The sequence below is a fragment of the Ixodes scapularis genome, unplaced genomic scaffold, assembly GCF_016920785.2.
Source record: "Ixodes scapularis isolate PalLabHiFi unplaced genomic scaffold, ASM1692078v2 PGA_scaffold3__209_contigs__length_174095766, whole genome shotgun sequence".
In the NCBI taxonomy this organism is placed as follows: domain Eukaryota; kingdom Metazoa; phylum Arthropoda; class Arachnida; order Ixodida; family Ixodidae; genus Ixodes; species Ixodes scapularis.
In genome coordinates, this window is record NW_024609868.1 from 65,401,134 (window position 1) to 65,427,328 (window position 26,195).

The 26,195-nt window shown below is 46.5% G+C and overlaps 1 protein-coding gene across 4 annotated transcripts in view; it reads left to right on the top strand.

Moving 5' to 3' along the window:
* The window catches only part of LOC120847727 (ras GTPase-activating protein-binding protein 1), a 40,087-nt gene that overhangs the window by 5,934 nt on the left and 7,958 nt on the right, over nt 1-26,195 (top strand). For all 4 annotated transcript variants that reach the window (XM_042292470.1, XM_042292471.1, XM_042292472.1 and 1 more), the window contains exons 4-7: nt 5,525-5,893; nt 9,271-9,475; nt 13,939-14,213; nt 21,672-21,938. In XM_042292470.1, coding sequence (XP_042148404.1) covers nt 5,525-5,893; nt 9,271-9,475; nt 13,939-14,213; nt 21,672-21,938 — 1,116 coding nt within the window. The remainder of the gene's footprint in view (nt 1-5,524; nt 5,894-9,270; nt 9,476-13,938; nt 14,214-21,671; nt 21,939-26,195) is intronic.

Below are 26,195 nucleotides of genomic sequence, written 5' to 3' on the forward strand. Positions count from 1 at the left end.
TTACTGTGGTGCACCCACGACTAGCCATGGGTACGCCTCTGTCTGTGGAGACGTGCCACAGCCATGTGATATTGGCACATAAAATGATATTCGCGTAAAGTGTAAATGCAAAAGTTTTACCCCGTGTAATGCACCCCCCCCCCCCCCCCCCCCCCCCCCCAAATATGTGTAAAGTTTTTGGAAAAAAAAGTGTATTATGTGAGTAAATACGGTAAATGTCGCAATTTGTTTCGTATTCCTATTGCTTTTGAAATATCCACCCTCATTTTTTCATGTGTACAGTTTAACTGAGTGTTTCATCGAACCACACGCCAAAAACTTGATATTTAACGTTTTTAATTTTTTTTTATTGTCAAAAAAAGACGTTCAATGTGTATGTGAAATGGGCTGGTTTTTATCTGAACAGTACATATTTTGTTTTACTAGTGTTAAGATTAAGCTGGTTGCACTTTAGCCACAATAATAATTTACTGAGTCGACTATTTGCAAATTCCTCTAGCTGATTCAGATTTCCACTTGAAAAAGACATTGGTATCATCAGTATGATATAGCTCAGGTATAGTTCCATAGTCCCTTGAGTTTCATAATAGATAAAAAAATTTCCCTTTTCTAATTTACTAGATATTTCCTTCCCTTATTAATTAAGCCAGGCCTCCAGATATTTGTATTTTTCTTTCTGGTCTATTACAATGTCTTGTAACCTGAGGGGTTCCCTCTTTTTGTCGTTAAACGCCATTACTCCAGACTTGTCACTAACTCGTCCTGAAAGTGCCCCCGTCCTCTCCACATACAGTAAAACTTCGTTAATTCGGATCTCATGGGACCGGCAAAAATGTCCGAAATATTGAAAGGACAAAGAAAACAGTGCAAAAATGTTTCTTTATGACATACCTTTAGTTTGAGAAGAAATCTGTTATTGCCGCCTGCTTTCTCAATGACATTTGGGCGGAGACGGCAACTTTCCTTTGTGCGGTCGAGTGCTCCACCCCACTCGCACTTTCAGAGCTACGCATCCCATGCGCTGACGATTTAGCACAGCAACGCCTCATCTAGTTTCGGGTTAACCACCTTCCACAGCCGCTTTCTTTTCGCTAGTAACTTCTCGCTCTCGAAAGCCTGTAGGATCTCTGCCTCAATTTTCACGTACGCGGCCAAAGTGCTTTTCTTGACGTCGTAACTTTCCATCACTTGTTGTTGAGAGACGCCGTCCTTCAAGTCCCTCAGTATTTCCACTTTCGTTGATAAATTTATGGCCTGGTACAGCTGCAACGGAAAACAAGTAGCATAACTGACCGATGATCGGAGCGGCAAAATCGCGACACCCGGCGCTATTTTTCCCCGAGCGCGCCGATAACGAGAGTGCCAGTCATGTCGCATGTTTTATCGCGGGGGTGACCAGCGAAACATTGAGGGATAAGATAGCTGTTAAGGCGAGACACTGGTTCTAAAATGGACTATTTTATTTTTGCAGCTATACTAATGAAAATCACTGTGCATATGTGTTCCTTCTTCCTCACTTCAAATATGAAATCAGTTTCAAAATATCTCAATTAGTTTTCAAGTTATAAAAAATAGTGTTGCCTAATTTGGTTAATTTCTTACGGGTCGTTAAGGCCATTTCGAACAAAAATATTTTTTTTATTGATGTAGATGCATAGCTAAAGGTCTGCCATGCATTATAAAGCTATTTATATTTTCACATAATTACATTATAATACAAAAATGTACTAATTATGCTAATTATGACACTAATGAGGTCGCATTATTTATCATAAAATTTTCGTCGTCATTATAAACTGCAAAAAAATAGCTTTACTCCATAGTCCAGTCCTTTCTGAATAAAACGGTATAAAAAGTTTCAAAATGCTACGATAAAAACCTCATGAAAACCCCCGTAAGGCTAAGCATGTTGACAAAAAACATGAAGATGAGAAAATCAAAGTTAAAGTTTTGACATTGAACATAGAAAATTGTGTGAACAATGATAAATAATAATTGCCACCAAGGTGTAGTGTAAGTCTTCATGAACAACTTGACATAAAAGATGATGTAATCCATTTATGGGAACATTAGGAAAAAAATATGAACGAAGTAAAGAACGAGTGAAATGTTGATAAAAATCACATTTTCCTGTTTCGACGCTGACTACAATAAATTATGTGAAAACCCTTATGCAATAATAGTTATCAAGATGTAGTGTAGTGCATTCTGAACAAATAATTTTAAAAATTGCAATAATTTGTTTTTGAGAAGATTGCAAAAATGGTGAAGAATTACTGATATAGGCTAAAAATTGCTTCTAAAGTGATGAGCCGACAACTTTGGACAACGGGAGAGGCGAGCAAGAGTTTCAAGCTCCAAACGTAATTTTGTTTGGCCCTGAAAAGGGCCTTTGTTCCACATGGCACTGGAAAAAGCCATTACAGCTGTCCTGGGCTGTAATCTCGTGATGCTCCTGCCTGGTGTCACTTGGAGAACCTTTCCTTCACGCTACTGCTGCTCTGGTGCACCGCGTTTGCTTTACGTAAACGGAGACTGTCCTTTTCGATGCTTCGGCGGACAAGGCAGTCACCGGTGGCGTAGCCCAGGCCTGCAGCAATGGACTCGTTGGTCGCTCTCCTTCCCTGGTTGTAGACAGCAACAGCTTCAGCCGCAGCCCTCTTCACGCTGTCCAGGGAGGCATTCGCATTCTTTGAAGTCTGCGTCCAGATCACCGAATGCAGGCTCTCACTGGCATTCTGCGTCTTTCCCTCACTACACCGTGCCAACAGGTCTTCATTGCTGAGCTTTTCAAACACTGGCTCCAGCGCAGCCCGAACACAATCCGGAAGAGGATTCTTGTGCGGCGGCGGAGGCTCACTGTTTGCCAAGGCCCTGTTGTACTTGCACCAGGACTCCGCTCCCTCGGGGCACTTGCTGTGGTCTGGGGCGCCGTCTGTGGAGGTCATGTGCAGGAGTGTGGCTTCCACCGCCCTCTTCATCCCTGGAACGTCATGGCTGTTGCTCCTGAGAGCATAGCCGTAATAGTTAGTGATCTTCTTGATCTTTTCCTGTGTCAGCTTTCCTCTCCCACCAAGTGACTCGCCTTGTGCCTTCTTCTTCTCAACAACGTTGCGCAAGGCAGCTCCCATCCGCTTGTGGACGTGGTTCACGCAGTCCTTCTTCTCTATCTTGATGAAGCCGTAAACCTTCGCTTCAGACAAGGCATGGAATGTCCGGCTGTCCCCATCCGAAAGGACGGTGGTGTAGCGGAGACCATGCTTGGTCAGAGACCTCTGGAACATTGTGAGCGCAGCCTCCACCTCCATACGGCCAGCATTGCAGTCAATGTTCCTCTGGCAGTCGTGGGTTGCGTACCAGTCGCTGTAGCCATCGTCCTCGGGCTTCGGTCCCAAGGCACATCCAAGGCAGAAGTTGGAGTACACAACATGGTCGATGACGAGGCCAGAGTACAACTCCACAATGCAGCCTACACCAATGTGGGAGCTGCGTCCTCGGGTCATCCATGATCCGTCGAAGATGACATCGATGTTGCCAATGGGGTTCATAAAGCCTGTGTAGAGCCCCTTGACGACAGCAACACTGGCGGCTTCACTGTCGGTTGCTGCATTCTCACATGCCCGCACAAGCGTTTTCAGGTGTCCCTGGTACGTCTTGTGGTGCAGGCCCCGATGAGAAATGTTCATGGAGGCACAGAAGTCTGCCAAGGCTGTCACTCCTTTGCCAATGGACTGGATCCCCTTCATGGCCCTCATGTTCACTTCAAAGGGAGTGATCTTTGCTGTTCCAGCAACCCTGGGAGAGGAGAACTGCTTCTTCTGGAAGTCGCAAGTGCTGCAGACGAGCACAAGCTTGACGGCCAAGCCGTACTCCTTGTCCGCGGCCTTGCTGAGCGTGAGAGATCCCACACCGCAGCTTCCACACCTCGCGTGCGCGAAGAGGTCGTTGAGGACTTTCATGTCGACGATGACAAACTGGGTCCCGGCATCGCTTGTTTGGCATGATCCGTTGACTTCAAGCAGATCGAACGTCCGCTGGGTCGCCGACTTCTCCGATAAAACGCGCTTGCTTTGCTCCGATCGCTCGGCGCGCTGCGCTTGCTCGGCCGTAGAGTAGTAGGTAGAGTCGACGCGAGTGGTGCCGGCAAAACTTGAGCCATCCGGACCAGAGCTTGAGGCCGCAGCATCGTCAACGGGAAGGCTAGCCGATGGTCCCGGCAGATCCAATGCGTTCGGCAGTGGCGCAGATCGTAGCGGCGCACTTGCAGGTGATGTCTTCCGCTTGTTCCACGCACGTCGCGTCTTCCTCCCGAACGTCCGCCGCGTACTCTCTTTCAATCGAGAGTACCCCGGCATCTCGATCGCTCGAAATAAAACTCCCGCAACTTCGTAGCGAGAAACCAACGATGTCCGACGCGAACGCGCGAACGTAAACGATTTCGAAACAACGTGCACTCAGCCGCGGAACGAACAAAGCGACGGGCCAAAACGAAGCAGACGACGCTTCTCCACGCTCCCCTTGCGCTGCTGGAGGCGCGCGCGCCAAGAGGAGGAAAGGAGCAAAAGTGGAAAGGGGCGCGTCTTGGCCTATGACAGGCGCGCGCGGCACGACGTACCCGTGACGTACGCGCGCGGGCCAATGAGCAATCGTTATTCCGGTCGTGAAAACCCGCGGAATGCGGACGCTCTCCAAGGTTGTCGCGATAGTGAGTGGGATGAGGACGTAGGGAAGAGAACCAGCTCCCCAACAAGACCAAGATGGCCGCGATCCGACGATCGGTCGTGAAGCGACGCGGGCGCGCAGTTTGACTATTTTTTTGCGTTGGATTCGCGATTTGAGCGTCGCGGAGGCATCGTATTTATCGTTTTTTTTTATACTTAGACGTCGAATAGGACATTGAAACTTCGCAGGCAGGTACTTCAGACTATATTCTATCCAAACATGTGATTTTTGAAAAACCCCAAATTTTGCGATTTTTTACCATTTTAAGACCCGCGTCTCGCCTTAAAATGGCGGGCTTTAGGATGGTATGCTTTCTGCTGGCCACCCCGCATAGAGGCACGAACGTGACTGTCACTCTCGCTGTCGGCGCGCTCGGGAACAATAGCACCGCATGTCGCGATTTTGCCGCTCCGGTTGTCGGTCACCTGTGCTACTCTTTTTCTGCAGCTATGCTTCTGCCGTTTCCATGCCAGGAGAGTTAGCGCGCTGATGCACGGCAATCCAGAGCAAAACTGGTGCGAAACACAGAGAACCGGAAGAGGGAAGAACCATGGGAAAACCGGAAAAAACACGAAAAAACATGATCACCGACCAAGACAATAAATGTGTTTGTACCGTTGTTCAAAATTCTCTCTCACGTCTGTGTCGTGTGCTAAACACCTTCGCTGGTCACCCACCTTCACAGAGTGGAATGGCTCATCATTTTTTCGGGGGAGGGGGGGAACTACCCTGCAACACCCCGCAAAGTCAACCGTGCAGCCCTTGGCGTTCCGTCGAACCCTCCTATTGCTCTCGGCCGCAGGTGACGGGCGAGCTGTCCAACGGGGGCCAGCCGATGCGGCGCTTCATGCAGACGTTTGTGCTGGCGCCCCAGTCCCCCTTGAAGTACTACGTGCGCAACGACATCTTCCGCTACCAGGACGAGGTTTTCACGGAGGAGGAGGAAGAGGAGGACCCCCAGCCAGGGGAGATGGGCCACCAGCAAGTGGCCGGAAAGGAGGGCACCCCCGTCAGCCCCGCGACCCCCTCGGACCCCTCGGGGGCCACGTCCGGCGTACCCGTTGCCCAGGAGGCCGCCGTGCCGGGAGATGTCGGCAACGGCGCCAACCCGGCCTCCCCCTCGGCGGGCGCTGGCACCGGGCCGACCGCCAACGCTTACTACGAGCAGCAGGTAAGCTCTGTTTGGGTGCAGCGCCTGCAGGGTTTTCCCCAGAAGTTTTCGAAATGCGGACACCCAACAATTTCCAGTGTTTTGAGGAGGGGGCAATTGTCGCAACTTTCGGTATTCTTGGCACATCCTCTGCCACTGCAGGGGCAATTCTTTTTTTTACAGGGGTTTTGCAGTTTTGTTACGTAGTGCCACATAAGTGCATACCTGCCAACTCTCCCGAATTGTCCGGGAGCCTCCCAAATTTTGATCACATCTCTCGATTGTATGGACGCGACCTCAAATCTCCCAAAAAGTATCCACCGTAGTTTTTTTTTTTATATGACGCTTTATTGCTATAATCATGACGCGTATGTCATTGCGAGTTACTCGAGAGTATGTTTAGGTTACTCCGGCGGGTTAACACGTGACAACTCGGAGCAGTAGCGTAAAATGAGGGTAGATTTTCAAACGCCAAGGTACGAAACCTCTACTCCTGAAGTTAGAGCCCATTTTGGAACACGGCTTATATGACCATGGGTGCGTAGGCTTCAGTTGGCTTTGTCAGGTCATCGAGTGAGGTGCGGAACGCCGAACTACTCTTTGTGTTTCCCTGAGTTTAGTTGGAACCACTGATCTGTTGGGACGATCGACGGCACTTTCAAAAGCCAAGAAGTACTTGCAAGTATTTCTGAGATCATACGCGACTGACTTTCCATGCTTTGTTGCTTTGCGGATAGCTGACAAGTATGGATTCTGTACCATGTGCGTGTGCCTGTGATGTGTGAGCGTTTCACACGGCGGCGAGCTTGACATCAAGATACACATTGCTTCACGAAAGCATCAGAACCATGCTCGTGATGTAGAAAAGCAGGGCCCCACCGGCAGTTTACTCCAAAACAACTGCGAAAACGGCGTGATTCGCGCAGAGTGCCTCTTCACAAAGTTTCTTGTCAAAAAAAAAAAAAAAAAAAGTTTCACCCCTCCCCGCGTGCGGCGGTCTCCCAAATTTTTATTTTGCTAGGTTGGCAGGTATGTAAGTGTGCCCAGACATGACATTGTGGTGCATCTTGTTCGGTGGAAGCAAGGAGAGGTGGGTTGGACATAGTAGAGAGTGGCAGCCAGCCAGACTGCCAGGCAATAAAAACCACTGCCGCTGCCTGCTGCGGGGAGAGCTCCGGGTGCCCGGTGTGCATCTTCGATTAATGTGTTCGCTGTGTTCTCAACAGTGGCTCCTCAATTTCTCGCCCCACACGACTTGGAAGAGTTGCGCCATTACCCTCTGCAATCCCGGCAGTGCCGCAGTGGTGGGAGGGGCTAGAATATTTCGTATCCACCTGGTCCTGGCTCGGGCAAGTTGGAATGCAAATGAGACAGTGCCCTTGCAAGATCCGTTCTTGAAGGCCTTTGGACATGGTGCAATTTATACCCCCACATTTAGGTTGCTGTGACTGAGACTAGCCTTTACGAGCTTCTGAAGTTCTGCCGTGGGTCGCTGCGCGGTCGGTGTGCAGACTGCAATCGAAGCAGACGCGAAGTGGCACGCTGCGGCGACGTTGCGTCTGCTTGTCTTTTTTGTCGGCATTTTCACGACCGACCGCTGGGATCATGACAGCCGGCAGCATGACATGCCAGCTTCTGCTATAAATTGTTGCCACTTTTGGGCAGCTTTAGCCAGTCGAAGGCATGTTGCAGGCATCATAGTTTGGAAGGCGACATCTTGCCATCTGTGGTTTACGTCTAGTGGTGTTGTGCCACAGAACCTCGTTAATACATTCCCGGTTATACTTACAATCCTTTTTAGTAGCACCATTGGTAAAGCGAAAGTTGCAAGAGTGAGTGCCTTGCTTTTCTAAGGAGTATTTATTTGCAGCCATAACTGTGTGCACAACTGGTAAGCACGTGCTGGCGGTGAGCTTCCACAGTTCCTTTGCAACGTGCATTCCGAACCATTAAGATTGCCGGTCTTAGAAGCCTGTTAGTGCTAGCTCGTTCCAATCATGCGCTCTTAAGCATCACCCCCAAATATGGTGCCCAATGAATACCCCCCATTACTCGTACTATGAACATAGGTCTCTGCAGTGAAAGCGCTTTTTAAAGAAGCATGCTCTCATTTATGCTGAAACAGAGCGTAGCAAATGTGATAATTTCCTGTGTTTTTGCATTGAAGAAAACATCCACTCCCAGTTAGTTTATGGAAATTAAAAAAAGCATGTGGCTATTGTTAATTCTGATTTTATTTGGTCCGGAGGTCACTTCACTCGATACCAGAGCTGGAATATTTGTAAGGCAGAAGTTTGGAGTGGTGGTTGGAGCATATTGGTATATTGTTGCATATAAGTTGAGCTTTTCACAAATGAATATCTCAAATTAAAATATTAAAAATGAATATGAAAAGAAAAAAAAAATATCAACAAAGTATTTTCTCAATTTTTCAGAATTTGGGGAAGTTTACACCTATTTTCAGAGTCTACCTGTATGTGGCAATATGCAATATTTTCTGTCCCGATCCTCCAATAAAAATCTTGCGGTAGGGGCCGAGGCATTCCCATGATGAGGTAATTTGCGCCTGAGGCATTGCAGGTTGGACTTCATGCCTGTCGTTCCACATGACCTGCTCTGCCGGTGTTGACAAATGCCGTCTGAGGATACCCAGCCCAGCTGAGCTTACCTTGAGTTGCCCGAGATTGTGGACCATTTTGAGAGAACTCTTCAGGTCCCGGCGGCCCCGGCCATCTCCTCACCCGTGCGTCGGGCTTTCTATCCCCAAAGCGCCGGTCGTGCATTTCTCTGGTCTCTGTAGCTGCCGGCAGCGCCGATTGCGGTGCAGTAGTCGGTGCCATCGTTAGTTTTGCTCGTTGTGATAGACAATAGTGTGGGGAAGTGGCCGTTAATAGTGGGCAGTTTTCCATAGGGTCCTCTCAACATACATTGGACGACGAAAAATTGGTCCTACAGTCTAAGCTCATTACAACAGACCTGGTTACAACAGACATTTGGATATAATATACCGATATGTGAAGTTCAGTTGGTTTTCCTCTATGTACCATTGACTCAACTTCATATCTGCATACAACATACTCCTTTTACAAAAGACCAAAATCTTGGTCATAATCAAGGTCTGTTATAACGAGCTTGGACTGTATTAATGGAAAGCTTGTTTCAAGTGGGGTCATAGTAAGTGGGTACAGGGCTCTCGTGATAAACGTGTCTGAACTATTGGAAAGGTGGCGGGAGATTTCCACCCGCCATCCCATATTTTTCGTGCGAAAGATATCTTTTGTGGGAGGACGACGCCAGTGCGCTTCGTCTAACCTTTCTACCAACTGCATATAGTATCTCTTCCTCCAAATGAAAACTCCTCTCACTCACGAGTTGCCACGGGTGGTCCTTTTCTGCAGGAGGTGGTGCGCAACGGGACGTCTCACCTGGTCTCGGAGAGCGACCTGTCGTCCCAGGGGTCTGGGCCGGCCGACAGCCTGCAGGGCAGCCCCCCCGAAGCGTCCCAGGCCGGAGGAAACCCCCCGGTCTCTGCCCCCCTCGGCTGGAAGGAAGAAGAGCCCGCCCGGCCCGCCACCGTGTCTGCCCCGCAAGTCAACCACCAGGGTGCGTGGGGGTTGGGGGTCGGAGGGCGCGACATCATAAGAACTGGACCTCAGCTGTCACTAAAATTCTTTTGCAAAACATAAAAAAAAAAAAAAAAATGGTTTTGATTGTTTGTAGTTATGCTAGCACTGTGTTAAGGGGGGACATGGGCCTAAATTTTACATTTTTTTGAAAAAATTCATTTTTCAATTTTGATGTGTTTAGTTTTAGAAACTAATTATACACCCTTACACCAAATTTGATAACCATATGCCAAATATTTACATTGATATAAAATATTTTCAACACATTGTGAGGCAGTAACAAAGCAAAGGAGTTCAATGTTTGAATGCATTTTTCTCAGTTCCACTTTTTGCTGCAAATTTCATACGAAGGAATCTTTTGTTCGAAGATGAAAGTATTCTAATACCACAATCAACATGTTTCTGAACTGAAATTTACTGGGGAATCGGGCTATCTACTTTATTTGGTTTTAAGTTGAAGTCCTCAGTGATAAAAAACTAAGTTTTCAAAAATTGACATAGAACAGATATGCATCTCACAGTTTGAGGTAACAACTTTTCCTAAAATTTTTACATTTAAGTTATTAAAACTAGATAGCCCGAGGTCCCGTATTCCCCACTTTATATTCAACCGGTCAAAACGGTGCTTAATAGCTTCATTTGCATATCATAGATTTCTTAATGAAGAGTGACACATCACCTTATGGAGGTATGTAAATTTGCCCTAGAGAGCTGAAAGTTTGCACAGTACACCTACATCTGAAGCTAAATCTTCCCTGCAAATTTCATTCCGATCTCTCGAGTAGTTCAAAAGTTCGACCTCTAGCCAGTGTCCCCCCTTAAGCTTCACTTTTCTACGTGTGTCTGCCTTCCAAGGTTCGTTCCTCACCTGTGGCAGACAGTGGCGGGGCACTTCTGTGATGAGGTAATTTGCGCCCGAGGCCATGCTCCTGCTTGGCCGCTGTCGACGAACGTCCTCTGAGAATGCCCGAGTCTTATGCTTCTGCTCGCTCGTGTCAGATTGTGCAAGCGACTGCCAGGTGTCTGAAGGATATGCAGTATGAAGCATCTTGGATCGGTAAGGGTTAAGGGGTGATTCAAGTCGAACAACTGTGATTTCTGTTAGAAAAAAGTTAATTTTCCATTTTTTAATGCTTTACTATCTTTGAACCTTCGTTTTTCGCGTATAAAGTCAAGACCGGATATCCCCGCGAAATTGGTCAGATATGAGTTTGAAGCCCTTCTTGCGATGAAAAACGGCGCAAATCTGAGCCAATTTCGATCGCTTGATTTTTTGGGATTGTAGTGTTGCCCGTCATCGCGTTTGTTTCGGCGCGTAGGCCTGGCTGTTTTCACTCCAAAACGGTTGTCGATAGGTTCATATTATGGTTGTAAATAATAAAAAAAAATTTTCCCACTGCTAACGCGTTGCCGCTGGCCTTTCAAACCACGTGATGCGATTATGCCCCCGCCATTGACCAAGGGCAACATGCTGCATAGTGAAGCTTGCTTGCTGTTTTAACGTCACACTGCTCCTGAAACCAGAACAAACAACTTGGTCAATCATTCTGCTCTCTTCGCAATGGACTTCGACCGCAAACGCGACTTTTGAGCTTAGAAATTTCGGACGACACACAAGTTCAAGGGAAGTCGCCAAAAGGGCAAGCGGAAAGCATCAAGGAAGAAAAGTTCATCCAGGGCTGTTAACCCTAATTTCTGTCGGAGCGATGCTTCAGAGCGATCGCTCGAGTTTCATTGTCAGCGCTTACTAGTTCGTTAGTGCATCGGAAGAGAATATCAGGATGTTTAGAACTGAGAGAGAGCTGGAGATGGGGGGAGCGTGCAAGTACTTTGAACTGCGAGATTGGCGCAACGAAAGCTTTTGTCAAGGGCGCAGCATATTCGACTTGCGGAAAGTGCAAACTCGCCGTCCAGGAATCGGCCGCTAAGCGAAAGGGACTGGCATCTTTTCTGGAGCTGTGCTGCCAGAAAGACGCGTGCCCTATATCCGTTTCTTTGTCTATCTATTTTTCGAGGCAAGCCTCTGTGGCCGAGGTTGTCAGTGGGGAGCCGTGTGGCGAGAGAGTAAACGGCAGCTCCCGGGACAGTTACGCCGTGAATGTCAAGGCAGCGTTTGCATGGACTGTGAAGGAGCCACATCTGGCACAGCACAATTCTACACTTCTGTGCCGTCCTGCAAAGCAAAGCCCTAGCATGAATTGTGGTCAAATTTCATGTCAACTAGGCTTTTATATTACTAGTGCGTACCCATGACAACATTCAACTGTGTTTTTCTATGACAACATTCAACTGTGTTTTTCTCCATTGGTTGTTTTGAGTCATCTCCAAAGTTTATGCGCAAGAATTTTTGTAGTTCACATAGTCCCATCCCAACCAAATTTGACAAGCTTATGCTTTGAAGTGTGTAGAATGGAACTGCCAAGGTTCTGTTGCAATGTGTGTCACTATAGTTATACAAGTTGCAAAAAATATTTGTCTGCCCTTTGAACATGGCATTTTTGTGATCTCCAATTTTTTTTCATAAATAAAGGAGATCTCATACACATTATTCTTGTCTTTACTTGCAATCAGTGGTTCCCAGGGAACAAATTGACCTATTTTACAATGCTCTTTCATACTTGTTTCAATACCCCTCAAGTCCAAAAGGATGCAGTTAATTTCACATATGCACTGCATGCAGAACATTGCCAAAAGCAGCTATGTCCAAACTAACACAAGATTTAGAAAGAGGAGATCAACCCTATAGACAGTGAAATTTTCATTAAGCTATTCCAAATATGAATATGAAAAAAGTTTTTCCCTGGAGCATGTCTTTTAAAAACAAGCAAAGCAAATTACTATCGTGTAAACAATTCAGAAAAAAAAAACTGCCTCAAACGCCATTTGAAATTGTCTTGTGCATGAAATCATGTTGTGGAGGCAATTTTTGCCTGCAATTTATTACTGCAAAAATACTCCAAAGCCGGGAGACGTCATAATTAAAATAAGAACACCGACTTGACACAACAGAAACAACAATTTCATTAGACGTTTCGCCTTCCATGCAGGAGGCATCTTCAGTACTACAAAGCAAATGCAAAGTTCAACCTCAAGTCAATGCTATTTATCAAGAATGTCCGTATAAGCTTCGCGGAGAGGGCTGTGGTTTTTGAACCTTGCATTTGCTTTGTAACTACTGAAGATGCCTCCCGCATGGAAGGCGAAACGTATTATGAAATTGTTTTTTCTCTTGTGTTAAGTCGGTGCTCTTATTTTAATTATGCAATTTATCACAACTTTTTGCCTATATGTAGCTAAAAATTTCCAGCATTTCCACTCCGGTGAAGAAGGAAGACCAGCGAAGTTGTACTATGAAGGGACGACCTGAAGCACGACTTCTTGGACGAAGGACGACCTCAGGGTCAAAGTCTAGGACGACCTCAAGGACGACTTTTAGGACGACCTCGAGGACAACGTCTACGGCGAACTCAAGGACGATTTCAAGGACAACCTCTCAGACAACCTGAAGGACAACCTGAAGGACGACGTCTAGGGCGACCTCGAGGACGACATCTAGGACGATGCCTAGGGAAATTCAGCCTTTCCACTCTGGTGAAAACCAGATTGGAAAGGTTGCCGCCATCTATGAGCAAGGCCGGCAAGCTGTTTGTCTGGTTGCCGCCGTCGATCATAGATGGCGGTAGCTGTCCAGAGTGGCTAGGTGGCGTAAGCTACCGCCCGATCCAAAGGGCTCAGCCGTATTCATCCATCCATCCATTTACGTCGACATTTCTTTGTGGGGGACAGGATCCTCGGGAAACTAGACCTTAACAGCTCTGCTGTAAAATCTTCAGGGTCATCAAACTGTAACAGAAAAAACCCATTTGCTCCCTGAATTTTTGTTTAAAATTTAAATCCCTATTGTTTGCTTCTCAAGTATTGTAAAATGTAGAACTCAAAAGTGAAGGATCCTTAGTACAAGATGTATTCACGGGGGAAAGTAAAAAGGCTAGTATTGTGTTTCTACAATGTACAATTGAACGCTTTCCAACACGGGAAGAAATTGAAACTGCCCGTAAATAGTTCCAGTCCCGTAGTAGCAGTGATTTATAGGTTTCTAGAGAGAGCCTGGGTGCATCAAAGCTATTGATTTCTGCATAGGGTAAACTATTGTGAACTGCTGCGAGAGTGTTTTCCCAATATGCCTTGACTCACCCAAGCTTGTATCGACAGTCGCGTTTTTCCCGAGTTGGCGCAAAAATTCAATGTGGTTGCACATGTGGGTAATTGCAGGAGCATACAGCGCTGTCTGCAACAAGTTATACTTCAATTTGTGCAAGTACGGCTGTCTGAAGTTTTACTTTTCCTCTTTGTTGCAACTAAAATCTGTACCAGGTGCTTTCTGCGCGTCGAAAGCCCGCATTGCGAGGTTATATTGGTTGTGGTTGTTCTCTGCTGCAGCACCTGTAGAGACCAAGACGTATGCCAACATGGTGAGCAAGAACCAGACGCCTCTGTCCTCTACCGGCTTCACCTGCCTGACACCGGCCCCCTTTGGGGGAGGAGCTCCGACCAGTCACGCCCCCGCGACCAGCCACTCCCCCTCGACACCCTCTGGCCGCTTCGGTGGGGAACCCCTCCCACCGAGGGGCGGAGACCAACGTGGACCCCGCCCGCAGCAGTCTCGTCCACAGGCACGACCAATGGCCCCTCTCATGCCCCGGCGTCCGGACCGGGTGCGTTTTCCTCAAACGTCCCTGTATTGTCAAGATTGGTTATAACGAAGTCAACAGGAATCGGTAATCACTTCGCTATATCCGCTATTTTGTTATAATCGATTTCGGTTTACGAAGTGCAAAAGGGAGTGGGAATTCGTGATTGCTTCGCTGTAGCTGCCTTTTCGTTAAAACCGACTTCATTATAACCAATCTCGACAGTATAGATTCTGCCGAAATGGTGAAACGATGCATAGATAACGCGCAGCCGCCGTTAGTTGATTCAGTCTGGTTCAGAGTATGCGTCGAGCACTGACTCGGCACTTGTGTGGAATGCGTTTTGATCTGAGTACACTCCGAATGCCGACAAAGCGTTTGTGTCCAATGCATGCTTGCAGTGCATAAACATACCGTATTTACCCGAAAATAGGTCGACCCCTATTTATTGAGCCCACCGAGAATAAAAAAAAAAAAAAATAATTCAAATATAGGTCGACCTTTCTTTTTTTTTTTTTCCTTTTTTTTAAGGAACAGGGGAAAGTTAGGGCACAAGAAACAAACTTCTATTTACAGCACTCTCAACTAAATCCCAGGGCGATGTCAAAAAAGCTTCGTCAGCTTGGTAGACATCCTCGCAAATTGGCAACAATACCTCACTGACACCTTGTAAAATGAATGACAAGAAGAAACGAAAGGTGGAGACGGGCAAGCGACGAAAGATAAAACAAAGACACGAGCAACGCTGCCAGCCCCGTGAGCAACACGCGACCCGCCGATAAAAAACAAACTAAAGTACCTCCGTTTTTTTTTTTTTTTTTTTTCGGTTTTTTTTTTTTTGTTTGTTTGCGCGTTTGCGAGGGAGAGAGGAATGGAGCGCATAGGAGGGCAAAGTGCAAAGTGCATGGCGCATCGCGTTCCTCTCCCTCTTCTTCCCCCTTGCCCAGCGAGGGGAACGCTACAGGCGTGATGGCGAAACTCGACGCCCAAGGAATGTGCGCGAGAGCCGTAGCGGGCAGACACGGGCTGTCGGCTGCTGCTGTTCAGTTGTTTTTGTACATCAAAAGCTTTTTGAAACAAGCCGCGCGGCTCTACCGGGACGCCGGCTAGGTGATTGATAGCTCCATACCCTCGGTAGGGTTTCAAATTTTGGTTGCGAATTAGGTCGAAATTCTTTGGTCACGATTATAGGTCGACTCTTAATTTTTGACAACATTTCCGGAAAAAAAAGGTCGACCTATATTCGAATAAATACGGTAACCAACTATAGTGCAACCTATTTATAATGATACCACATGTAATGATGTACCACTTATAACAATCAGTTTCTACACTGGAGATGATCAGTTACTAGTCCAAGTACAATGATAATCGGTTATAACGATTGGAATTTCGGGTTTTCTCGTTATCGTTATAAGTGGTTTGCTCGGTATTGGCAGCTGCACATAACCTATGCATAATTTTAACATATAAACTATTGTTTCTGCAATGTTGGCCCGGGTGAGCTAAAATTGTTGACGTGGTTGGCTGAGGAAGTCAAATTGGTCTAGGTTTGCTGCTTGACAAAAACTTTTAGCCTTTCCACTTTGGTGAAGAAGGAAGACCAGCGAAGCTGGTACTATGGTGGGAATGAAGTTATCGCCGGCCGCAAGTTGGCAAGCCAGAGTGGAAAGGCTCGAAAGGTTGCGCCATCTATGTGCGACGGCGGCAAGCGGACAACCGGCAAACACAACCCTCTGGACAGCTACCGCCATCTATGAGCGACGGCGGCAACCAGTTTTGTGGCGACATTTCTTTGCGGGGGACACAATCCTGGGGAAAACCAGCCCTTAACAGCTCCGCTGTAATAGTTACCGGGAGCCTGGAAAGTTTCAAGCACTTTAATATCAATCTGCGGCCAATGAGATTGCAACGTAGCCAATAAGAACGCAGTGATGGAAGTGCTGCGCCAATTGCGCCAAATTGCACCAAGGACGCAATCCTGCTACATGTAGCGCCACATTGTCATTTTACCGAAGAATTGCGCCATGCCTGCGCCGAGATGAGATGTAGCAATAAAAAATAAAAATTGAAGTCTTATCAGAGCGCGTGGCAGTACTGCAGTATTTTCTGCGCTGAAACTGTTACGCAAACCGAAACTGCGAGGGCGCATTATCATCATCATTGAAAGGAACAGCGTTAGCAACATCTGAGTCCAAAGCCGCAGGGGCTATGCGAAGAACCATCCCACTAAACAGCCTACTTAAAAAAAAAAAAAAAAAAAGGCCGATCTTGTGGATGTTTTTAATGTTTGCCTGCCCTGTTCCCGTGCGCTAGCTACCAGCAAAGTCAAAGCTAGCGCAAGCCCAATGCTCTGTGCATTCCTGACTCGCGCGTGGGCTCTTGCAGTGTGGGTACCGTTACGGGCTCTATGTGCGCGCTTGTAGCTTCGGCGGCGCTCGCTCCGGAGCTGAAACAAACTATAGTTGAGTTGCACCAAACTCTGAATGTAGTGCTGGTAAAGCCTCACCATCCTTTTCGGATCACAACACTGCCCGACTCGCGCAACTGGGGTGTCTGCTCTGCGGGTGTCGCTTCTCTGCAGCGCTTCGGTGCATGCCAAGGAGCGCACTCAACGGGTTAACTCGCCGTGATCCGATCGTGACTTCCCCAGCACATCAAAAATGAATCGGAATTTTTGAAGCGAATATCAGATACCGCAATATTTGAAACTGCTGCCCGAAAGAGAACTCTAATCTGAACTAAAACATTCCACAGCAGTGAGGGTCGTTAGATGCTGCTGCAGATACAAGAAGTGCAGGCTGATAAAACTAAATATCCTGTACCATCAGAACTCAGTGTGACATATTTAATTGTATTTTTTTATCTGACGAGCAGATAAACTTTATTTTTAAGAAATGTTTTTTTTGTGTGTTTATTTTGTTGAATTCTATATATCCTGTCTTAAAGGGGTACTCCACCGATTTTTTGAGCTACCTCAACTAACTATATTTTCTGACTCCTTGGCCTTTAGCCTTTCCGGTATGCTATTTAGCATCGCGAAATTCATAATAGGTATTGTGAAATCGGCAAATGAAAATGGTGCAAAATCCAATATTCAAATATTCGCGCACTTTTCAGTGCCGTGACGTCAGTGGCAGGCAGGCTTGCCAGTCGAGCAAGTAGTCTAAAAATAGAATATGCCAATCATTTGTTCCGTACTGGAGCGCGGATACGGGAGCGAGCTTCCAAAACACTCATTTGACACCATGAAACTGTTTCAAATCCGTTGGGAACAACTTCTGTAGTCCAAAAAGTTAACCCGTGCCTTCCACTGACGTCACTTAGTTGTTGTTGCCAGTAGAGACTTTCAGTTTGAAAAACATGGTGAAGACCAAAACTGTAAATTCAGTAACTTTGCAAAAAAACATTTTGACCTAATATTTGGGATACTATTTTAGCAATGTTTGTTGGTTAGTTTAGCCAAATTTCAAGCAAATGGGAGACAATGAAAAAACCGGTGGAGTACCCCTTTAAAAAGGTGACAGACGCTGTGTTCCAATAATAGAGATGGGCTTTATGTAGCAATGCAGCATTATTTCATTTTCAAGTAATATGCCAATATATGCTGGACCCTGCTCCAAAGGGGCCATTACCAGCTCCAAAACATTTCGCCTGCTACAAAGCCTGCTCCAAAAGGTCAAATGGCGCTTCCATCACTGAGAACGCCAAATAACGAATCGTCGTGTGAAAACTAGTAGTGGTCCAAACTTTTGCCAAACTTTTCTAAAGATTCGGCAAAAATACATTGGTACCAGACTTAAAGGGACACTGACAGGGTATTTATGCTCGCTGAGGTTTTTAGTTGTACGTGACATATGAGAGCTCAACTACCCAGAACAGAATTTGCGGCTCGAAATTCGGTTTCTTTCCGCCCGAAAACCGCCGATCAAGAACTGGCCGGTTCGAGTCTCGCTCACTCTCTTTTTCGCGGTCACGGGCCGTTTTCCAAGGTATCGATGCGACCACCAAATTTAATCAAAGTCGTGGGTCACTGAAGGCACACACTCATTATTAAAAATAGAAAAAAAAATGAAACCCATTTTTTGTGGCTTCTAAAAAGCTGTAAATACGTTGATTGAAAAAAAAAAGTTCCACAGACAACCGGAAGCATTCTGTGCGTTCGTCGTTTCGCGTATCGTGGGACTCGCGGGGACGGCGATGGCAGCGGACGACGGGCGTGGGACCTCTATTTCAGAACTGTCGTTCGCGGTACCGGCGAATTCTGTCTACCGTTAAAAGAGAAATTTGGGACTGATCAAAAGAATTGGTATTCATCCCATACGACACGCCCGGCCACCAAGCCGATTTGCACGAAGACGTCGCCGAGCCGTCGCTCCCTTCTCGTGGCTGAAGACATCGCTCGCGCAAACGTCAAGCACGACGTGTCTACTTCGAGTTCAATATGCACGCGTACGATTTCTTTACTAGGTGCGAATGTCCCCAAAGCGTGGTGCTTCTCGACTTCGACCCAGGAGTGCTTTTGCTGGAGAAAAATCGACAGCAAACTTTCCAACTTACAGTTTACCGGCTGAATTGTTACTAAGGAAAGAGATCCAACAGAAAAGCGATGCCCCAGTAGCTCAGTGGGGAAGACGTCCGGTTCACACGCGGTAGGACCGGGTTCAATCCCCCGTGAAACTTTTTTTTTTTTTTCTTCAAACATTTTCCGATGTTTACATATAATTTTTTTTTTTTTACAATCATCACTGAAGAAACAAACAAAAAAAATAACAAACTAATGTTGTGGACAATACTTCGCTGATTTAAATGGTATGGGATTTCCGTTTTGACACCTGCGAGCTCAATGTAATCACTTTCCACAAAATGCAAGGAGCATATAAATCGGGTAACGTCCGCTTTCCGAGGTGCCCGTATATGTTCTACAGGAATTGCAGCCAGCCGTTGGTCCCGATCCCGTTGATCTTTCGGAAACTCTGTCGCACAATGCCACTGTTTTTCGGATTCAGGAAATGTGAGCCAGCTCTTCACGCAACATCTTGGGTGTATTCTTTTCGAAGCCGATCATGGAAATTCACCACGGGCACTCACTACTCATCTCCAACTCCTCAATGTACAAAACAACTCATCTTGGAGTACAGAACAACGAGCGGAACAAACATAACTGCAAAAAAAATTGCACGGCGAGCAGTTCCTGCACGCCCCATCGCACGCCGCATGTCCTGTCGTCTGCTACCGGAGAGGAGAAAGAAAGAAAAAAAAAACGCACGGTAGGGTGTAGCCACGTGACTTCCGCCACTCACTCTCTTCTCTCCACTTCTCCGACCTCCGTCGGGTTTCGGTTTCGAGGAGTTGCGTCTTTTGGCTTTATTAAAAAAATACGCTACTCTGTTGCAAAATATTTATTGGGTAGTCCTCCGACACCATAATGAAGCGCCTGGCAAAAAATAAAAAAAAATTTTGGGGGGGTGTCAGTGTCCCTTTAACGTTCATCTTTAAATTTCCCAGCGAAGTTCTTTTTTTTTCTTGTATGAAATGTCTAATGCACATTGACACAGTTATTACTAAATAAGGTGATATTCTACAAGGTAATTGTATTGGTGTCGTTTTTGTGTGTTTACTGGCAATTTTACAGAAAAGTGGCGTGACAACAAGGTTGGGTAGTAGTGGTCAGTTACGAATCTTGAGCAGAAGGGTTTTGGCCTTGAGGCCTTGTCAGCACAAGCCTGCAAGTGCGTGTACATTGTCAACATAAATGCAATGACACTGCATTCTTACTTTCTCTGGGAGTCAGTTTTGTATGCGAAGACAAATGCAACGATTCCTGAGCCTTTACCAGGAGAGGTAACAACATTATTGTAAATATGCAGGCCTTTGATTTCAGTCGCTTGTCGTCAGCTTCGCATGAAAGTGTGCGTCTAATATTTGCAATGTCTTTTTTGAAAAAATGCCATATTTACATCCACCAATATCTAGAGAGTATTCCCAGAAAATTTCATTAGCTTACACTGCATGGTTAATTTTTTGTAAATTATTTTCGGTCCTCCAGTGCTAAAGAAAAGGTAGGGGTTTCAGCACTTTGGATGCATTTTTCTCCGTTCCACTTTTCGGCATACATTTCACTTTAAGAAAACTTGTTTTCCTATTACACAATCGAGGATTATTCGTAAGTGATTTTCTGGGGCAGAATTTTATGAGGAACATGCCTGGCTGGTTAGAGAGAGATAAAAAAAAAAAATTTTAATCTTATGGAAAGCAATGCAATATAGCGAAATAACTAGCTGGGTCTGTGCTATGGGGTATAACTCGTCTATATTACACATAGAAATCAATTTTTTTTTATTTTAAAACAATAGTTTCCCTAAGCGAACACACTGACTTCCATATTGTAACATTCGTAACAAGTTTCAAAATTGACATAGGACAATGAAATTTGGCAGGGATGGTTCTACCACTCATATAAACTTCCACTGCAAATTTGATTGAAATCAAACAGTCGGTACAGAAGTTACATTTTCTGGGTAGTGTTCCCCCTTAATGTTAGGACGCACACAAACATTTAGGAAGATGGGAAGTGTTAGGAGTGTCGGATGTGCAACGCCGAGCATGATAGTTCTGTGATTAGTTTTATGCAGATACATGAAAACCGCAAAATAGCACTGATTAAAAAGCAATATTTTATTTTGCCACAAACTACTTGTGAGCCGAAAACAGGATTGTTATAATTGTGAGGAGTGCTTTAAACTAATTGTCAGTTAATGTTTCAACTACCTTGTTGCATGACTGGAAAGGTCAAATGAAAATCACGTCATCCAGAATGTGACGCATAACTTTTTTACGCAGTGGACCGTGGACAAACGCACAGTTACCATTTCGCCTATTCCACACCTCGCTTTGACTGCTGGTTGTACTACACTGTACGATGGTAACCGCACGGTGTCCATTTGCAATCCATGGCCCTGTCGCGTTCTCGCGCTTGTGCAGACATTTGCCGAACTTTGCCGAATCTTAAGTTCGGCAGATTCGGTCCATCACTAGCAAAAACTGTGGGCATACGAAACGTAAGCACGGACATGGCCACTTCCCGCATTTCTTGAGCTGTTTGTGGGTATAGGTGTTCAATGCTCGCAAGAGTGTGTCAAAGCATCCGAGGACTTCTATTAACAAGTCTGGCACTTTCAGATACATAGGGTAAGGCATAAATTGCGCTTTCAATTTTATCTACCAAAACTACAAAACCGTTTTCAGTGTGAGTTCTATACCCATGATATAACACTTGGCGGAGCTTTTGCCGCATACTCAATGTCTCGTTGACTACGGGCATTGCAGAATGCCGAGTAAGCCTCTGAGGCGTCCGCTGTAAGTCCTCGGGCTAAGACTGAAGACGGTGCATTTCTGTCCCGCTAGGTTCGTTGGACGGTAACGAGGTGGTTGTCGCATCCATGGCTTTGTTGCGAGAGATGTCTCGTATGCTCCACACAGGAGGTGTCCTCCGCTCCAAGGGGGGACGGGCCGCCCCTCGGAGGCGGGGACGACTCTGTGGGCTCCCTGGGGTCTGTGGGTCCACGACCGGGGGGTGGGGCCAAGCCCCAGTACCCGGACGTGCAGCAGGTCTTCGTGGGCAACCTGCCCCACTCGATCACGGAGGACCAAGTGCGAGAGCGCTTTGAGGAGTTTGGCCGCGTCCTCGAGTTCCGCATCAACCCCAAGCCCAGCAGCAAGATGACCTCTGGAGGGAAGACCGTGCCGGTGGGTGGACTAGGCGTTTATGTGTTTGTTCGATTGAAATGCCTTCGAAGTGAGAGTGGGCTTATGGATGGCAGTGACAAAATATGTACGTTCGTACGAGCACCCTTGAACAGTGTGGGATTCTAGTTTACTGCAAAGTCCTCGGTGAGGCAGATACCCAGTCCGTAACTCGTCGGTTGCAAAATGTGGGTTTCGACTTACCTTGCTGATCGCTGTGAGGCAACAGCCACTCCGTAGTCCGCTGCTATGGCGGCTACGGCTGGGTCCGTCGGTTGACTGTCGTTAGGCTTTGGTGGACGGGAGACCACACCAAACACAGGGATACCGTAGAACGTGTTTATTTGGTTTGCGCCATAAGCTTGCGCCCGTAGGCAGTACAAAAGGGAAATAAGGTTGGCGCTGCCTTGATTGACAGGATCACCAGGGGGGGGTCCGTGCTGGCGTAACTGGCAGGATCACGGAAAAGGGGCAGCCGTAAAACAACGATGAATGCTCGGTCGAGCGTAGCCCCCCTCTAACCAAGAGCCCCGGCCACAGGTGGTAACCGGCTTATGTAGCCTGTAGGGTTGTGCAAATATTCGAAATTTCGAATAGTAGTTTCGAATAATACACTATTCGATATTTGCTTCGAAAAAAACTTCACTAGTCACGTTTTTCGAAGTGTTGATTGCGGTGGGTTAGCCCCGTTGAGTGCGCTCCTTACCGAGCACCGGTGCACTGCGGAGAAGCAATACGTGCGGAAGCAAGCTCCGCGGGTGTTGCTTCTCCACATCACATTGGTGCTCGGTAAGAAGCGCACTCAACGGAGTAACCCACTGCGATAAACAGTTGAAAAAGTATGAATATCCCAGTTGCGTGCGTGGACAAAAACCATACATTCAAAGCGGGATGGTGCACAAGTGTCGGCTGTATATGAAAATAAATGGAAACTTTGTGAATGGTGTATACTGTAAAACTCGCTATTTTCGGGGCCCCTATTTTTCGCGAATCGGTCACAGAGGGCATATTGCAGCCACTAAATTTCGCGAATTCCAGAGACCTGCATTGAAATTCTTGAAGACCGAAATTTTTTGCGTGCCTTTAAGTTTTGCGGATTTTTCAATTCGCGATATTCGCGAAAATGAAGGGCTCGCGAACATTAAGGGTTTTATTGTATCTACATTGTAGTAAAAGTTTTAAAATTAAACTGACTGTTTTGCAAGAGTATATGTTGGGCAGAGATGCCCTTACAACCTGCGTTCATCATGCGCGAGTCATTCTTTTTTGACTCAAAGTTAAAAATAGAGTATTTAAGATTTGTAAATTCACTCAATTAGGTATAGTTGGCCATTTCCATTGGATTCATTTTATGTCGAACTTGTTGTTTACTTACCATCCCAAGACATCAGACCTTCTGAGGTCACAGTTCATAAATATAGATAGATTAAACTTGGCTCATAAATGAACAGGTGGAACAACCTTCACAAGCTTCGGTGGGGCTTTGTCTAAGCATTATGTTACGGTAGTGAAAGGCGTGGAAAAACTATTCGATATTCTATTCGAAAATATTTGACCAAAACCGCTATTCGCTTTGAATTCGCTCCAAACTCAAAAACCACTATTCGCACAAGACTAGTAGCCTGCGGGAAAAGGTTGCGCCCGGGGAGGCCGGTAAAAGGTCACTCGAAAACGTGACGCATGCATAATCACTCGCAAGGGTGTGCCGGTAGCGCATTCACCCAAAGTGGGCAAGAGAGAACCGGCCCCTTCGGAGAATTTGGCCTCGTGGTTCCTTGTTACAGGGAGGCCGACGCCATTGGTGACGACGACTCTCACGGCCTGCTTGAAGCTAGGCCTAGGTAGGGATAGAGGGAACCCCATGGTTCCTAAATGGAGCAATGTAACCTTGGCGATCGAAGCGGGGAAGCGGCTCCAGTGATCAACATTTGAAGTACAAAAAGGTTGTGGAAAAGATTACGTTTTATGATTGAGAATGCTGACCTTACAACTGCGGCTAATACGAGAAGAGTAGCAGGATGGCAGATTCGTGACAGAGTATGGTGTTTTGGGGGAATATTTTATGTAAAAGAAAAACAAAGGATTTTAGAATTGTGCATTAGAGATGGCAGTCCTAAAGACATCAGAATAAGTTTGGAGAACTCGGCCAGTTGGTTGACGTTATACATGATGGGGAAAACAGCTCAGAAAACACTGACTACGAAGAGGAACAAACACGACAGGACAATGCTGTACTTGCAACTGAAGAATTTTAATAAAGGAAACAAAGACAGAAAAACCATACACAGTATCTTAAGAGATTGCACAAAACCAAAGGACCACTCTCGCCAACCGTGAAGCGTGTCAATAAACTACCCATTCACTACGTGACTCATGTTTTGCCGCAGGAAGGAAATTTCTTTGGCTGACAGCGCCAACGACGGTTCACTAACACATGAATGACCATGACACAGAATGTAGAAGGCTTCAATGATCTCTTTCGTCACCCTATCCTTGTGCGCTCCCAGAACGGTGACTCTGCCAAAGTCAGGCAGACACTGGCAATCTCTGCAATGAACGGGCAAAAGTCCCCCAACCATAGCTCCGAGCGAATATGAGTGCTCACGTAATCTGTCATTCAGACATCTTCCCGTTTGCCTCACGTAGCACCTGTTACACGACAAAGGAATTTTATATGCCACACACGAAACACAAGGGACGAAGGGTTTTCTGTGCGCCTTGGTTCACTTCGCGCTGGAATGACCAACTACCCCCGCACTAATCCTAGAACATATCTGGCCTATATTTTGGGGCGTCGAAAACACTACTGGAATTCCATATCTGCCGCCAACTTGTTTCAGGTTATGGGAAACGCGGTGGAGGTAGGGGACCACTACCACACGCCTCTTTTCCCTTTCCGGCCTCGACCTCTCCGCCCCCTTAGCTTTCTTAAGAAGTGAACTGGCTACTTCCGCGAAGAGTGTCGACGGGAATTTCGACTCCTTCAATCTACTGATTTGTTTTTTATAACTGTCGGTCATCTTCTGGGCACATGATTTTTTGAGTGCCGACCCAAGGCATGACACCGCTATGGACCATTTAACCACCTTTGAATAGGAAGATTTGAAATCCAGTATCGCCTTTTTGGAGCGCGGGCAAAACGACCAACATATAGTGTTATCACCCAGGTACATCGTCAAATCAAGAAACTGTAGAGCCCCTTCCTTTGGCTCTTCACACGTAAATCTCAGCCCCCCACCACACTTCTCAAATGCGTCTAAAACTAAACACCGCGTATTGTCTTCTTCTACTCCCTCATACAAAACCAAAAAATCATCTACATATCGAAACACCCTTTTTACAGTCGACGCCCCCAAAGCACACGCCACAGCCCTATCAACCCCGGATAGGTAAATGTCGCTCAAAATTGGAGCAACACAGGACCCGATACACACTCCTTGCTTTTGTAGGAAAAAAGAATTGTTCTAGCCTACAACCATGGAATGCAGATAAAACTGCAATATCTCTAAGAAGTCTTCCATAGCCAGTCCACTGGAGTTTCTAAATCCCAGTTCCCCGTTTGTTTCAATACAGTCTCTAACAGAGGCAAGCAACTGGTCCTGACGTAGCGAATAAAATAAATCCTCAACATCAACGCTAAAGGCCGACCATTTCTTGGCCTCATTATCTTTTAAAAAATTGCACACCACCTCAGAGTTGGCCACCCTGAAAGGGTTCCCCTTGTCCAACGAAGCCAACTGTTTTTGAATAATCGTCGCCATCTGGCCGTTGCCACGTGCCCCTTTCAGTGACGATAGCCCTAAACGGGCACAAGTCATTATGCGTTTTGGCGCTAAAAAATATCTCGAGATGTAACCCTTCGGATTTCTTGATAAACCCCCCAACTGACTTAAGGCTAGGTCATCTCCATAGCTCTGGCCTTGGCCTTTTTTAACACCGCATCAACCTGCCTAAAGTTTTTGGAAATGGCCGCATTCGCTACGGGCTCTGTTACGGGCTCCTTGCGCGCGCTTGTAGCTTCGGCTGCGCTCACACAGAAGCTGAAACGAAGTATAGTTGAGTTGCACCAAACTCTGGATGTAGTGCGTGGTAAAGCCTCACCGTCCTTTGTGGAGCACGAAGCACTGCGCGACTGCGGTGTCTGCACTGCGGGTGTCGCTTCTCTGCATCGCGTCGGTGCATGCCATGGAGCACACTCAACTGGTCAACTCGCCATGATCAGATCGTGACTTCGCCAGCACATCGAAAATGAATCGGCAT